Source organism: Struthio camelus, chromosome 3 (genome assembly GCF_040807025.1).
Source record: "Struthio camelus isolate bStrCam1 chromosome 3, bStrCam1.hap1, whole genome shotgun sequence".
NCBI lineage: Eukaryota > Metazoa > Chordata > Aves > Struthioniformes > Struthionidae > Struthio > Struthio camelus.
In genome coordinates, this window is record NC_090944.1 from 37,380,612 (window position 1) to 37,393,450 (window position 12,839).

General features: G+C 35.9%; 1 protein-coding gene across 12 annotated transcripts in view; it reads right to left on the bottom strand.

The window, feature by feature from the left end:
• Positions 1-652: 652 nt before the first annotated feature.
• The window catches only part of LGSN (lengsin, lens protein with glutamine synthetase domain), a 103,808-nt gene continuing 91,621 nt past the window's right edge, over positions 653-12,839 (bottom strand). For all 12 annotated transcript variants that reach the window (XM_068937459.1, XM_068937457.1, XM_068937458.1 and 9 more), the window contains 2 exons: positions 4,147-4,325; positions 653-1,935 (listed from right to left, as the gene is read on the bottom strand). In XM_068937459.1, coding sequence (XP_068793560.1) covers positions 739-1,935; positions 4,147-4,325 — 1,376 coding nt within the window. In that variant the 3' untranslated portion in view covers positions 653-738. The remainder of the gene's footprint in view (positions 1,936-4,146; positions 4,326-12,839) is intronic.

Sequence of the window (12,839 nt, forward strand, 5' to 3'; positions counted from 1 at the left end):
ACTCTTGGCTTTCTATCAGTCATTCCCTCTTCCAGACACCACTTCATGTCTTTTAATGTATTTGTCCCCTACCATTCTTGCAAACTTCATCCAGGAGCAGAATTCTTCATGTACAGATTATTTTATACCCACTTCTCCCTCCTGTCTTTTTCTTTATGTCCATTGATTCAAATACTGATTCCTACCACTCAGGCTCTACAAACGTAATCTTTTGCCCCCCTCTCTACAATGTTCATCGTTCTAGCGTAGGTTTTAAATCAGAATCAGATTCTTCTGGTTTAGCAACCCTTAAGCTACTGAATAGGTTGGGAGAAATCCCATAACCATGCAGAAAGCAGAATTTAGATAAAAACAGGAACAAGAAATTCACCTGTTCCCTCAGTTCTCCTGCCACCTCATTACTTCTGTTCTTTCTCCACATTATATTGTCCTATTACTGTTGTCAAGCTGCTCACTTCCATTGCACCTTCTCTTTTTCTCTTTCTCCAGCAGGTCCATTCTCTTAAACTGAAAAATGTTTTTTTTAAAAAAAGCATGTTAATGCTATTCCATGATCATCAGCTTTCCACTGTGCTGAATACACTCAGATAATAAAATGCAGTCATCATGTGCTATAGGAAGGAGCGAAAAAAAAACCCCAAAGCATCAAAAATACTTTTAAATATGTTTACTAATTTCAAAATACTTAGTCATTCACTGTATGCATTTACACAGCATCACTACAGAACAGTGTTTCTTCTAAATAAAATATCCCAAACATTTATTCCTTTCACCATCCATTTCTTCAGTTTCTAACTCATAATGTTTCATGGCAACAAAGTATTGGACAAAAGTTTCACCTAATGCTTCCTTAATGCATGAATCTTTCTCAAGTGCAACAAGAGCATCTTCTAGTTTCAGAGGGACTGATGAAGGTTTCAGATCAGAAATGTGATTTTCTTCTTGCGGAATATCATACCTGAGTCCTCTCTTTACTCCATCTAGACCTGCAGCAACAGTAGCAGCGAGCACCAGGTAGGGATTTGCTGCAGCAGAACTTAATCTGTTCTCTATGTGAGTGCCTTTTCCATCATGACATTTGACATTAAAGGCACAGCTGTTATCATTATATGCCCATTTTGCATTTACAGTCTCTTTTGTTTCTTTACTGTATTTGGAATAAGGCTTACGGCAGCTGGTGGTAGGAGCCATCAAGCAGCTGATAGCTGCCGTGTGTGCCAAGAGACCTGACAACCAATTTTTTCCAACATCAGTGAGCTCCTCAGCTCCATAGCCAACAGAAAACAAATTCTTCTGCCCATTCAAATCCCACAGGCTATGTGAGAGAATCCCTGAGTTGTAGAATCCTGATTCTGAGAAAAAGCTAGCCACATAGTTATACTTCTTAGCCACCTCTTTAATGCCTGTTCTGAATGTGAAGGCACTGTCAGCAGCATCTATGCCAAACTCTGGATGAAAAGTGATCTCCATTTGTCCAGGCCCACTGGAAGAAGAAAAGCTTTCAATGTTGGCACCAGTATAATACATTCCTTCAATGAGTTCCTGAATGAAAGCCTGATCATGGTTATTTAGTATCGTTGCTGCAGGAAAAGATATTGTCTTCGAATTTACAACCTCAGTAATGCCATAAATACAAAATTCGTAAGTGAAGGCAGAGCATAGAGAAAAGCCGTTGTCCTGAAGCTGGCTCAGCTGTTTCTTGGCAATGTGCCTGGGTGAGGTCATTAGAGGGTTGCCCAGTACAGTGAAGGAATCACATATCACTCGAGCAGTCTGTTCAGTCCAGGGTAGAATTCGAAAAGTCGCTAAATCAGGGCTCAGGATTATATCACAATTAAAATTGGTTGCATTTATGTAATCTATTTCACTATCCTTAGGATTCAGGGTCAGTTCAAGATAACTTCTGGGCATGGAAACACCGTGAATTGCTTTCTCCTAAACACAAAGTCAAAAGATAGTTTATTAAATGAGAGAAGAACTCAGCAGTATTTTTTATAAGTAATATATATAAAACTTAGATTCTCAGAAGGAACAATAGCATTTCTCATAAAAGAACTCTGAAAATGCAGCCATCACTGAAGTCGACAGCAACAGCCGCAACAGCCAACTAATATGTTATTAAGAGTAGTAGGAAAACCCTGGCCTCAAATATCCCAGTGATCATTTTTTAAATTCTCTTAAAGAACTAAAAAATTCTTCAGCACCTAATCTTCCATGGTCTTCATGGGCATCAGCACCAAATAAATGCAATTAGGTGTAAAGCCTTGCAAGTCAAAATTTTATCTCCCATATTTCTATTAGGCTCTCACATCCTCTGTGCATTTGTTTTACATTGATCCAAGTGACCAGAAGACTCAAGGCAGTAGAAAACCAGGCTTGATCTCTCTTTAAGTGCTATAACATATACCACACCAGTTTTCAGATGCAAAGTCTAACCCAAAATTTTCCCTTTCTAGATTTTTTTAGTTTGGCAAAAAAATACGAAGAAGCATTTCCAAGTGCTAAGTTATTCTAATGTTTCAGTGTTTCCCTTTCGTAACGGATAGCAAACTGGATTAACTCATAATTCTGCTCTCCTCTGCATTTGAAGAGAGAGCTTCCACTTACATAAATGAAATGTAGATAGCATCCCCAGGACTTCCTTCAAGCAAGCACTTCTATAGCTTACCTTACAGCTGAACCATTAATTTATGAAAACTGCAATTATGCCAAGTTCTATCAAGCGGAATTTGGATCACGTTTACATCTTTCCTTCATTGTGCTAAGAGAAAGGATTACCATCTGAGTGAAGAGACGAGACAAAATGAACCTAACAAGGTGTCAAGCTCAGAACTGATAAAATGAAATTTTGTCTATTTGAATGTAAATATATTGTCTTCTCTTAAAATAAAAATAAAGTCTGCCTTCTCTTAAACACTTGTCAGTCCAGTGGTCACAATTCTCCCTGTGTAACACGTTTTCAGCCCATAATGAAAACTGCACTATATGGTGAATACTGCTGTAAGATATCTAAGCTCAACACTAAAAAGGCACTGAAGGTGACTACCATGTAGTACCACCTCCCCTCCCTACTTCCATCCCCTCAAAAAGGGTACATCGTTTCTCTTAGAAGAAAGTAAAGGGAATTACTCTCACTCTCTCTCTCTATATAACATGTATATAGACTTCCCTTATTTCAGTGTTCACAGATTTAGACTGTTATTCAAAGCTTCAGTTTGTTTGGCTAGTAAGTAAGGTAAACATAAAAAGCTGACTTTGAACAATCTCAAATAGGCATTTGCAGTTTGATTTAGCAGCTGAAAGAGAAGTTGCAATCATCTCTTACAAACATTAAAATGACAGAGCAAAAGTTGATTTTTATAAAATCCAGATAACATCAGAGAGATTAAATTGTATGGTGATGATACAGTTGAAAGGTGTAGCAAAATCTAGAAGGAAAATAATGAAGACATGGCTTAGACTTCAAAAGGAGCTTGAAACAAAATGTTCTATGTCTTATCATGTCAGTATCTTGTTTCGTGATCACTCAGCAAAGTATGAAATATTCATAGTGGTATGTGAGTGAAAATATAATACAGCTATGCACATGAAGTATCACAGAAGGAATGTGCTGAAATGGGTCAAGGATACAAACTTTGAGAACCGTTTCATAATTTGGTTCTTATTTTCTGAACCATCAATATGACAAACACTGCTATTAAGTCATCACATAACCCAATGGAATTTTCTTATCTGATTAAAGACTATCAGATTTCTCCTATCCAAAGTGATTTTCAGGTAGTCATTTTGCTTTTTTTAGTGTTTGCTCTTTTCCTTTTGCAATTTACTAATATTCAGTAAAATAAAATCTTTACAACTGTGGTGAGCCTGAAAAAATAATCCTGAGGAAGGGGATTATTAGAAGTGAGAAAAACTGAAATTACTAGCCTTACTTAATTAGATGACTATTTCTGTGGAAGAGAGGAATAGATGATTATGCTGATGCAAAAAGCCCACATATCCTTTGGGAACATTAGCAAGGGGAAGGAACAGAACATTTCTTCTAAGTTTGAGTTTCAGCCTCCCTTATGAAAAAAACATACAATATAAATTTAGGATAGGGCCAGGAAAACACACAAAGGTACAACTAGAAGCCAAAAAACTTACATGAAAAAAGCGAGAAGGAATGTTCTTTGATCTTGACACGCCATGGAGGTCTATTGATTCAAATCTGACAAACTGTACATTATCCCTGGCCATCTGCTGCTTAATAAATTCAATATGAGAGAACTGGTGAAGAAGAGTTGGACTTCCAAGGCCGTTTATATCAGGCTCTTTGCTGGACACTATGAATGAAGAGGAATGTTCACGTCAAATAAAATTATGAATGCTGCAATACAAGCTGTTCTTCTAAAAAGTGCGATAGTGGCAAACTGTGACAGAGTTTGTGAAAATAAAAATAACAAAAATACATGAGTCTCAAAACATTTTTGTAAATAAAGATGTATTTGTTCCCCCTGAGGACCACCAGTACAACATCTCTTATATTTTGGAATGGTCTATAATTTGAATGTTTTTTCAAGATGATGGCGAATACAGCAGAATCATGCATTTCTGAGGATACTTAATTGGTTTGTTAGGTGATTTTAGAAGCACAAATAGTTGAAAATTTCCCACTGAAAGCTGACAGAATTCAGACGCTATACTTGACATTAACGCGTTTCAAAATTGGATGGTTACAGGAATATGATAAAAAGAGCACTTCTCATCTACTAAACCTTTCTCAATACCTTCAGAGGAGGCCTGCAGTCTTCTCCACCACAGGCAGAGGACATTTAAGACAAGTTTGTGGATTTGCTGATACTGACCTCTCTTCTTTACTGTATTACAGCTGTAAGACTGTAAAAACTTCTTCAAATGAAAGCAATAATATTTGAGTATATCTTATATAATGGAGCAGAGAACTAGGGACAATTACTTCCTTTCACAAACATCTTGATCTTTCAGTCTACTTTTACTTTGAGTATCTTAGTATTTTTATTCCAATTAAACTGCATAAAGTGTTAATTTCATTTCACTGCAGTGCAAGTGCAGAATTTGATATTAAGATATGAAAAACGTGAAAAAATGTTTCTTTCTAGCTTTCTAGGAGGAAAGTCCACCATTCTTCCAAGGAGCCTGAGAATGTAATCGGATGAACTTTAGCAGATCTTACAGACCGACAGCAGATTTACCAACAGCAGCTACTCATGACCACCTTTCAAGTGGAAGTTACAAGCTTCCTCGCTGAGACACCACTAAGGACGATATGACCGCGCCTAATCTCTCCAATATGAAATCTCCCATATCAGCAGGCATAAACAGATCTTTGTGATCTCTCGTTTGGGGTAGCTAGGACAGCCAGCTGAGAGGCTGCAAGGAATGCCTGAATGCAGTAACCTGTCCAGCTAACCCATCACAAAGTTGTCTGATTTTTCCTTGAGAAGGCAGCAAACTCTTCCACAGTCATAGACTACCTAGAGCCTTTGACGATTTTTTAGAGATATCTTATGTCAGCTTCAGATGCCAAGGAGTTAACAAGGATATTGAAGGTTTTAGGTCAGCAAAGTAAGAAAAGGTAAGTAATAACATTGTTTCTTGAGGAATGGCAGGTAAAGGAGCAAACAAGACGAGAGTTTAAGTACATATAAAAGTCTAGAAAAAAATAGAATAAAAACCAAAAAAGCAGAACCAAGAAACAAAGATGTTTGTCACATCCACTTCTCTTCACGTTTTCTATCTCCTTTTTCCTCTGTCTTCTATAAGCACTAGGACAGTATGTCTATAACAATATGCACATGAATAAGGAAGTTCTGTTCAAATATTTTGTGTAACTGTCACTCTGTTACAGATGCTGCCAAGGCATCAACGGCGAACAGGGAGTACACGTAAACCCGCCTTATCTTATGTATGTCATCCAAGTAATAGCTATTCCACATCAGTCATCCCTTAAATATTTTAGAACTCAAATGTTTACTGACATTTAGTAGACTTGACCTTGTGAATCTGACAAGCAATTAACAGTTTATTAACAGATAACAAACCATGCCTATTTATTAGATGGATAGAATTCAAAAAAAATTCTGAAAGTCTTCCTACAGACTACAGCCAGTGATATTTTCTTCAGCTCCAGGGACAGAAGCCTAAGTTTTTGCCTCTGAAAAAGCAGTGGTCTATCCTGTACTCTACAGGTGTTTAATTTCCTGTGCAAAGATGGTAGACACTTCCTGCTTAGAGATTAAATTACAATTCTGTCACATGGAGCATTTTTTTCTTCATTAGAAAAAAATAAATATTTTCATATTTTCATATTTTTCAACTAAAGTATAACTGGCTACCCCAGAAAGCAGAATGTTTTCAAATTCTCATGTAAATTTTGCAAGCATTTCTATAATGGTCTGAAAGGTCAGGTGTCATATTTGCACCCACTGAACATATATTTTTCAGTTAAAAACATATAACGTAGCAAAAACAACAATTTCAACTCTGACCAAACAATTCTTTAATTCAGTATTCCTAAAAGATAAATATGACAGAAAATCAATTTCAAAGAGTGACATAAATGTGGTATCACTCGTATTAATAAAATATGAATTAGCTTAAAAAGTAAAGCTACAAATTACATAATTTAAACATGTATCAATGGTAGGCAATTTTTCATTTTAAATATATATATATATATATATATATATATATATATATATAGTGTCCTCAAGCTAAAATTATTTGAATAAATATATAATTGTATTACATGAAATAATTAACAGAAATTTCCTATAAGGTGACATTTCTTAAAAGAACAGAACATTAAGCAACCAAAATGATTAACCGAAGAAATAACAATTTTCTTCTTGAATTTGTCTTACAATGATTCATGATAGAGCTTTTCAGATGATAAGACTAAAATTTATTTGTTGGTCTAGTATTAGTCTAAAATTAGGCTAAATACAAGTCCAGAATGGCCACTAATCTACAGACTAGTACTTATTTATTTACAGTAGGCTTAATTCAAAATCCATCAGAATCAATAGAAACACTCCCACACCTTTTACCGTACCTCTTTTACAGACAGATCACCTTTCATGATATCGTTTATAGATCATTTTTCCCATTGAAATGCTAAGTGTTTTAAATTATATGAGAGAGAAAAAAAATAATCATGACTTAATATCTCTAACTAATTTTGGAAGTATAAAAGGGAATTTTTTCCTTAAATATTTAGTAAATAACTAAGAACAGTACTTATATTTTTCCAACATTAGTGTTAAAATATAATTCGTTAGTAGCTAGTAATTAATCACTGGCAAACTAAGTCCATGAAACCAGTGATTACTAAAACTGAAAAAGGTACAGGACTAGTTGGTTTAGATACACAGTCTAGTAGTCTTACATTCTTACAGAGGAGTGTTGTTTTCATAAGTGTAATTGTTTTCATAGTTCAATAGGTATTTAGAAATAATGGCATCTTCACTTCCACTTCATAAAATCGAATTATGGAAATGTAGAAGTAAATTTCACAAAAGCCTCAGATTTGTGGCAAATTATTAAATTTTACAGTAAGAAAGGGAAAGTAAGTTTAGATTTTCATTTTAAAAATCAAAAATAAATTCAGATTGGCCAACATTTTTAAAGCAAAAAGATACATATAGATCCTTGGATGTTTATATCAAATCAGTAGTGTACAGAAAAGCATGTAATGTTTGTTTTTATATGGTTGCATCCGTATTTCTCATTTAAGGTACAACTGAGCAACAACTAATATTACTTTGTTTTGTAATTACTACAGAATATCTACAAGTATATACAAAATATCTATAAATATTACAAAAATGCAAAAATATCTACAAATTAGACAGCTAACATATTACTATTCGAAGAGTGTTGCCATTCTTAAATCATTAGTATTGAAATCATTCCTGAGGAATCTGATTCCTGTGTACGCCTGGCCTCTGGCTAGGGCAAACAGTTAACATTAGTTTTATCTTCTCAGCAACAGAAAAGTACCATGACAGAAGAAAGTACTCATGTACCAGATCAATCTGTCATTATATGCTGTTCAAAGAAACTCTTCCTTATGGTCCCTTATTAAATAAGCACACTGCGTCTAAAGCAAACAATTTCTCAGCTCTCTAAGAGGTGACTGTGTCAATGTGATGAAATGAAAAGAACATGCTACATGTTGCCAGGGGACTTAATGACAAAAAAAAGCTGACCCAGCGAATGTAGTAATATTGAAAAGTCTTTGCTGAGAAATATGAGCACCAATGTAATGCAAAGCAATAACATCAGAAACCGGCAGTAGATATGCATGAGGCATTGGAAAAGGAGATATGCTTCCATCCTTCCCCCACAGTTGCTCCCACCTGCTCCCTTTTCAGCAGCACCAGCTGTGCCAGATATGTTCCCTCCTGATACAGGCCTGCTGCAGTCATGCAGCTGCTCAGCACCCTTCTCCTGCCCCATTTAGATAGGGGCTGCATACATCTGGGTCCCATACATTAGAATACGCAGCCTGGTGCTCTGTTGCACATTATGATATCTGTTATTGTCTCAGAGCTTTAGGGAAATAAAAACCTTAGCAAGCATAGGAATTGTTATGCCAGTCAAGTCAGTGATTCATCAAACTAGTTCTGTCTTTATTGCTGGTTATTACCAGAAAAAGCAAGACATCCTTTGTAAAATAGTTATAATCTATCTAAACAGAACACTTTTTGAAGATCCTCATCAAAAAGGTTGTCTCATGATTAGAAGCAGGAGGGTTTATATCTAAATTTATTTTGATTTTGGATTAGTTTTCTTCTTCATCCTTAGAAATCTAACACTCGGTGCTGTTATGGCCTATGTGAATGTTGACCCGTTTTATAAAAACAGATACTTTACAGTGATGACATCAGGTAGTAATGAGTTTTACAGAGTAATCATACATCTACTGAAAACATCCTCTAAATTCCAAGGAAAAACCTTTACCTACTAATTTAAATATGGCTGCTCATCCTTACGCAGCTCCAGTTTGTGTATTTAAGCCAATGTGCTTTGTTTGTACAACACGTTACTTAGTGTGCTCACATTTGTCCTAAACATTAGCAGCCATTTTTTTTCTTTAACTTCATATGACAGCTTTTCTTGTGTTATACTTTATTCTTCTTGTTAATATCTACAGTTTGCCTTCTCTATGCCCATCTTTTTTTTAACATGGTAAGGAACAATGACTACTGGCTTACATTTGAATAGTACTATAGATTTGAATAGTGATTCAGAAGCATTTATAGTTGAAAATATTACATAACATGTAATTTCCATTTCTTTTTCACCCCAAAATAATTTCACTGAAAATGTTTACAGTTTTGATTTCTGCAGTCAAATGCATAAAGAGGTGTTTCCTACCTTTCATTTTGCTTTCCCGCAAGACCTCTGACAAGGGAAGAAATGTATAAAAATACTAGAAACTTATCCCAGTATAGGAGAGAGTAAAAATTTCTCTGATCAGTTTGATATTGATATTTCCAATGTTTCTTACCTCTGTTTCTTTGTCTCACAATATTCTGCTTTCTTTTTGGTCCTTAAATGTAAAGCAGATGTTTTTTACTGATATGGTCACAGAGAAGCTTAGCTCTCTTTCCTGAGTCTTATAGCTAATTTAGAGATCAGTGAATAGTGTCAATCATCCATGTATTATTCTTTCCAAACTGTACAATAGTAACATGACACAACTTCTTAGAGGAGCTAGTTCATGAAAAGTTGAAATACAAAATATGGTTTTATGTCTCAGCAGATAAAATATAAAATAAATTACCTCTTTTTGCTATCTTGAAGGGTGCTTTATAAAAACGGATCTTATGTATTGAATGAGAAAATGGTAATAGTTTTATAGGAAAGTTAGAGAAGATTCCACCTTGGCAAGAGGATTTAAAAATAAAATATGCAGGCTTCTGAAAAAAAATAAGGTGAGCAATACCTACTGGAACTACCTACCTCATGATCCTAAATATGATGGATCTATAACGGCATACTTTTTTTCAATTTCAGTCAGAAAATTTGGATCTGAGGAAGGGATCCCTAAGAAAAGTCCCATAAACTGAGTTATGCAGTAGTGCAAAATAGATAGCCTCTTCTGGTCTAAAAGGGTTGACTTGATATAAAAAAGCTTGATCAAGTTACAATGTGGGAGATCACCACATTAAGTGGGAAGTAAGATTATTTAGAGAAGATAAGTTTTTCACAGTATTGAAGGTGAGGACCAGAAACTCTCCTTGAATGTGTTGTAGGAGGAGAGGCAGCTAGCAGAGGGATTAAGGAGACGATTTATTTCACCTGCCTTAAGTCTAAACTGTCTAGTCTGCCTTTCACTGTTGCTAGAAAGTAAGCACTGAGTGTACCTCTCTCCCTCATTGAGTTACAGGAAGAGCTTGGATGACTAGCTTACCACAGGCACCAGAGAGAGGTGAGTGCAATCTCATCCCAAAAGGGGACATAATAGATCAGAAAGATAGGATGGAAATGATATCTGAGCATTTTTGCTTTTGTAGATCAAGGAAAATATGGAAAATCATACACTGTCATAGAGCAGGAAGAGATTCTAACCATTAGTATCAAAGATAAAGAACTTAAGGAATCTTGGTTTGCTTTAAAGATTTATATAACTCATCTCAGAAGGAAAAGGCAAAAGACAAGAATGGCAGAAAATATGATGGCTGGTTCAAGAGAAAATAGGGGCAGTTGACAAGGTTTAGAAAGGAGCTGAGCTTGAGCCATATTGAGTTCATGCTGAGTTCAAAACGTAGAATGAGAAACATCAGAGAATTTTTGTTAAAATACAGATCAGGCACAAGGAAGGAACACGAAGGAATAGTATGGCTTTGTATTTTTACTTTAAGAAAGCTGTGAGAAGAGAGCACATTATGTAAAAAATAGAAGTAGAGAAGAGTTACAAGCCAAAACCACAGTCCTAAGTAATTCCTAAATGAAGATATGGTTATTCTGCACCTATGTCCACAGAGGCAATAGTATGGAAGACTTGGAACAGTAACTTATGTACCTTCGCTGTGTTAGTAAATTGCCCACTTATAACTTCTGAGGAGTCTCCGTTTCTATTTCCTCATCACTTACTAAGCAAAATCAATGGAGTCAGACATGCCTCTTGCAGGTGAGCCCAAACGATGGTGAAACCAGAGAGGAGTTGCAGGTTTCATTGAAAGCACGGGGGAAAACTTTTTAATTTCAGTGGAGCAAAAAGCAAATGCTACTTTTCCAGTTCAAGTCGTCGTCTTCTTTTCATATTTCTGCTCCTAAAAACTAGCTACTATCCTTTATAAAAGCCTTATTACCTGCAATTAGAGCTTTGAACAGGTTAAGAATGACATCATGAGGTTATTCATTGTAAAGGAGTAGGGAACTGTTTGCAGGACAGATTAACTCCACTCTAAATAACAAATATAGCCTGTTAGTAGCTACTCGATATATTTTGTTTAAAACAAGAGTTTAGCAAAGGAACTTACAGTAATGGTGTTTGGGGTCTGCACCTGAATAACATCTCATACGACTGTTGGAGGGCCAAACCTTTTTCTGCGCCCCTGAAATTTTAACGGTTTCGAGGTAGCTACTGATATCTACAATTGCAGCTGAAATAAATTTTCTTTCTTCAGAAATTTCCTTCTCCCTGCTACAGTTCCTGACCTGGTGTTGGTCATATTTACATAGCCTCACTTTGATATAAGCTCAAAAATATCAGTCCTGTCAAGAGGACCAGCTCCTGGGGCAACTCAGGTCATAGGGGCCCAGTTCCGCAGTCTACTCTCAGGCAGATTTATACAACAGCTTTTCCCAACTACAGACTGGGATGTATAAAGGGAATTTGATGCCTCAGGTGAATGATTCCAGTGTATTACCCATCTACAGCTGCCTGGAAGTGCTGTGGTCTCATGTTAGTCAGAGGACAGATTTCTCCTACGGCTAAGCAGTGCACCAGGCTGTGCCGAAGATCTGAGTTTGGTGAGATCAATAAACATTAGTGTATATACTGTATATACAGCTCATGCATGCGTGTGTGTGTGTATATATGTACATACTATAATGTGTTATATGTTATGCTATGTCCATACTATAACATTACAGGTAATGCCATAGGTATGAAACTTCACCTGAATTTTTGCTGTTCAGAGGCCCCTCTCTTGATCCCTCAAGTACACAGGCGGTGAACAGCTTTGGAAGCTCCAGATTATTAAGGACTAGATGGTAATTTGCATAAATTCATACCATTATCATATCTGAGTACTTATGGAAATAAAATTCATAAATTCATGTTAGTTCAGTCAATATATTTGCCTAATTAGCTATCCTTGTTAGTTTCCATGTTGCTATGGTAACAAATCAGTTTCAAAGAGCTTTAGCTTCATCTCTAGTTTCACTGACACTGTCCAAGTATTATTTTCTTATTGGCCAAAATATCTTGCTCATCTTTCTTTCTTTCTTGACTTTTTTTGCCATGTCCAAGCATTACTTTTCGCAAAACAACTCACAAGCAATAGAAGGAATGCACACAAGATGCAGAGAAATCCCACACTATTTCCAAACAGAGCATTTTCAAGAAAAAAATGCATGGATTTATCATTTTTGGAGAGATGCTGACAAAGTAACTAGCATGGTTGCATTGAATCCTTTGCACTGAAACACTATAGCTCAGCTACATATTATAGCTCTTCTACTGCTGACCTCTAGAGAGTCTTCCTTAATTGAAATGATGGGATGCGTGCATTTAGAACAATAATCTATATTCCAATCTATATTACCATGACTAAGTAATTACACTGGGCACTGTTTATATA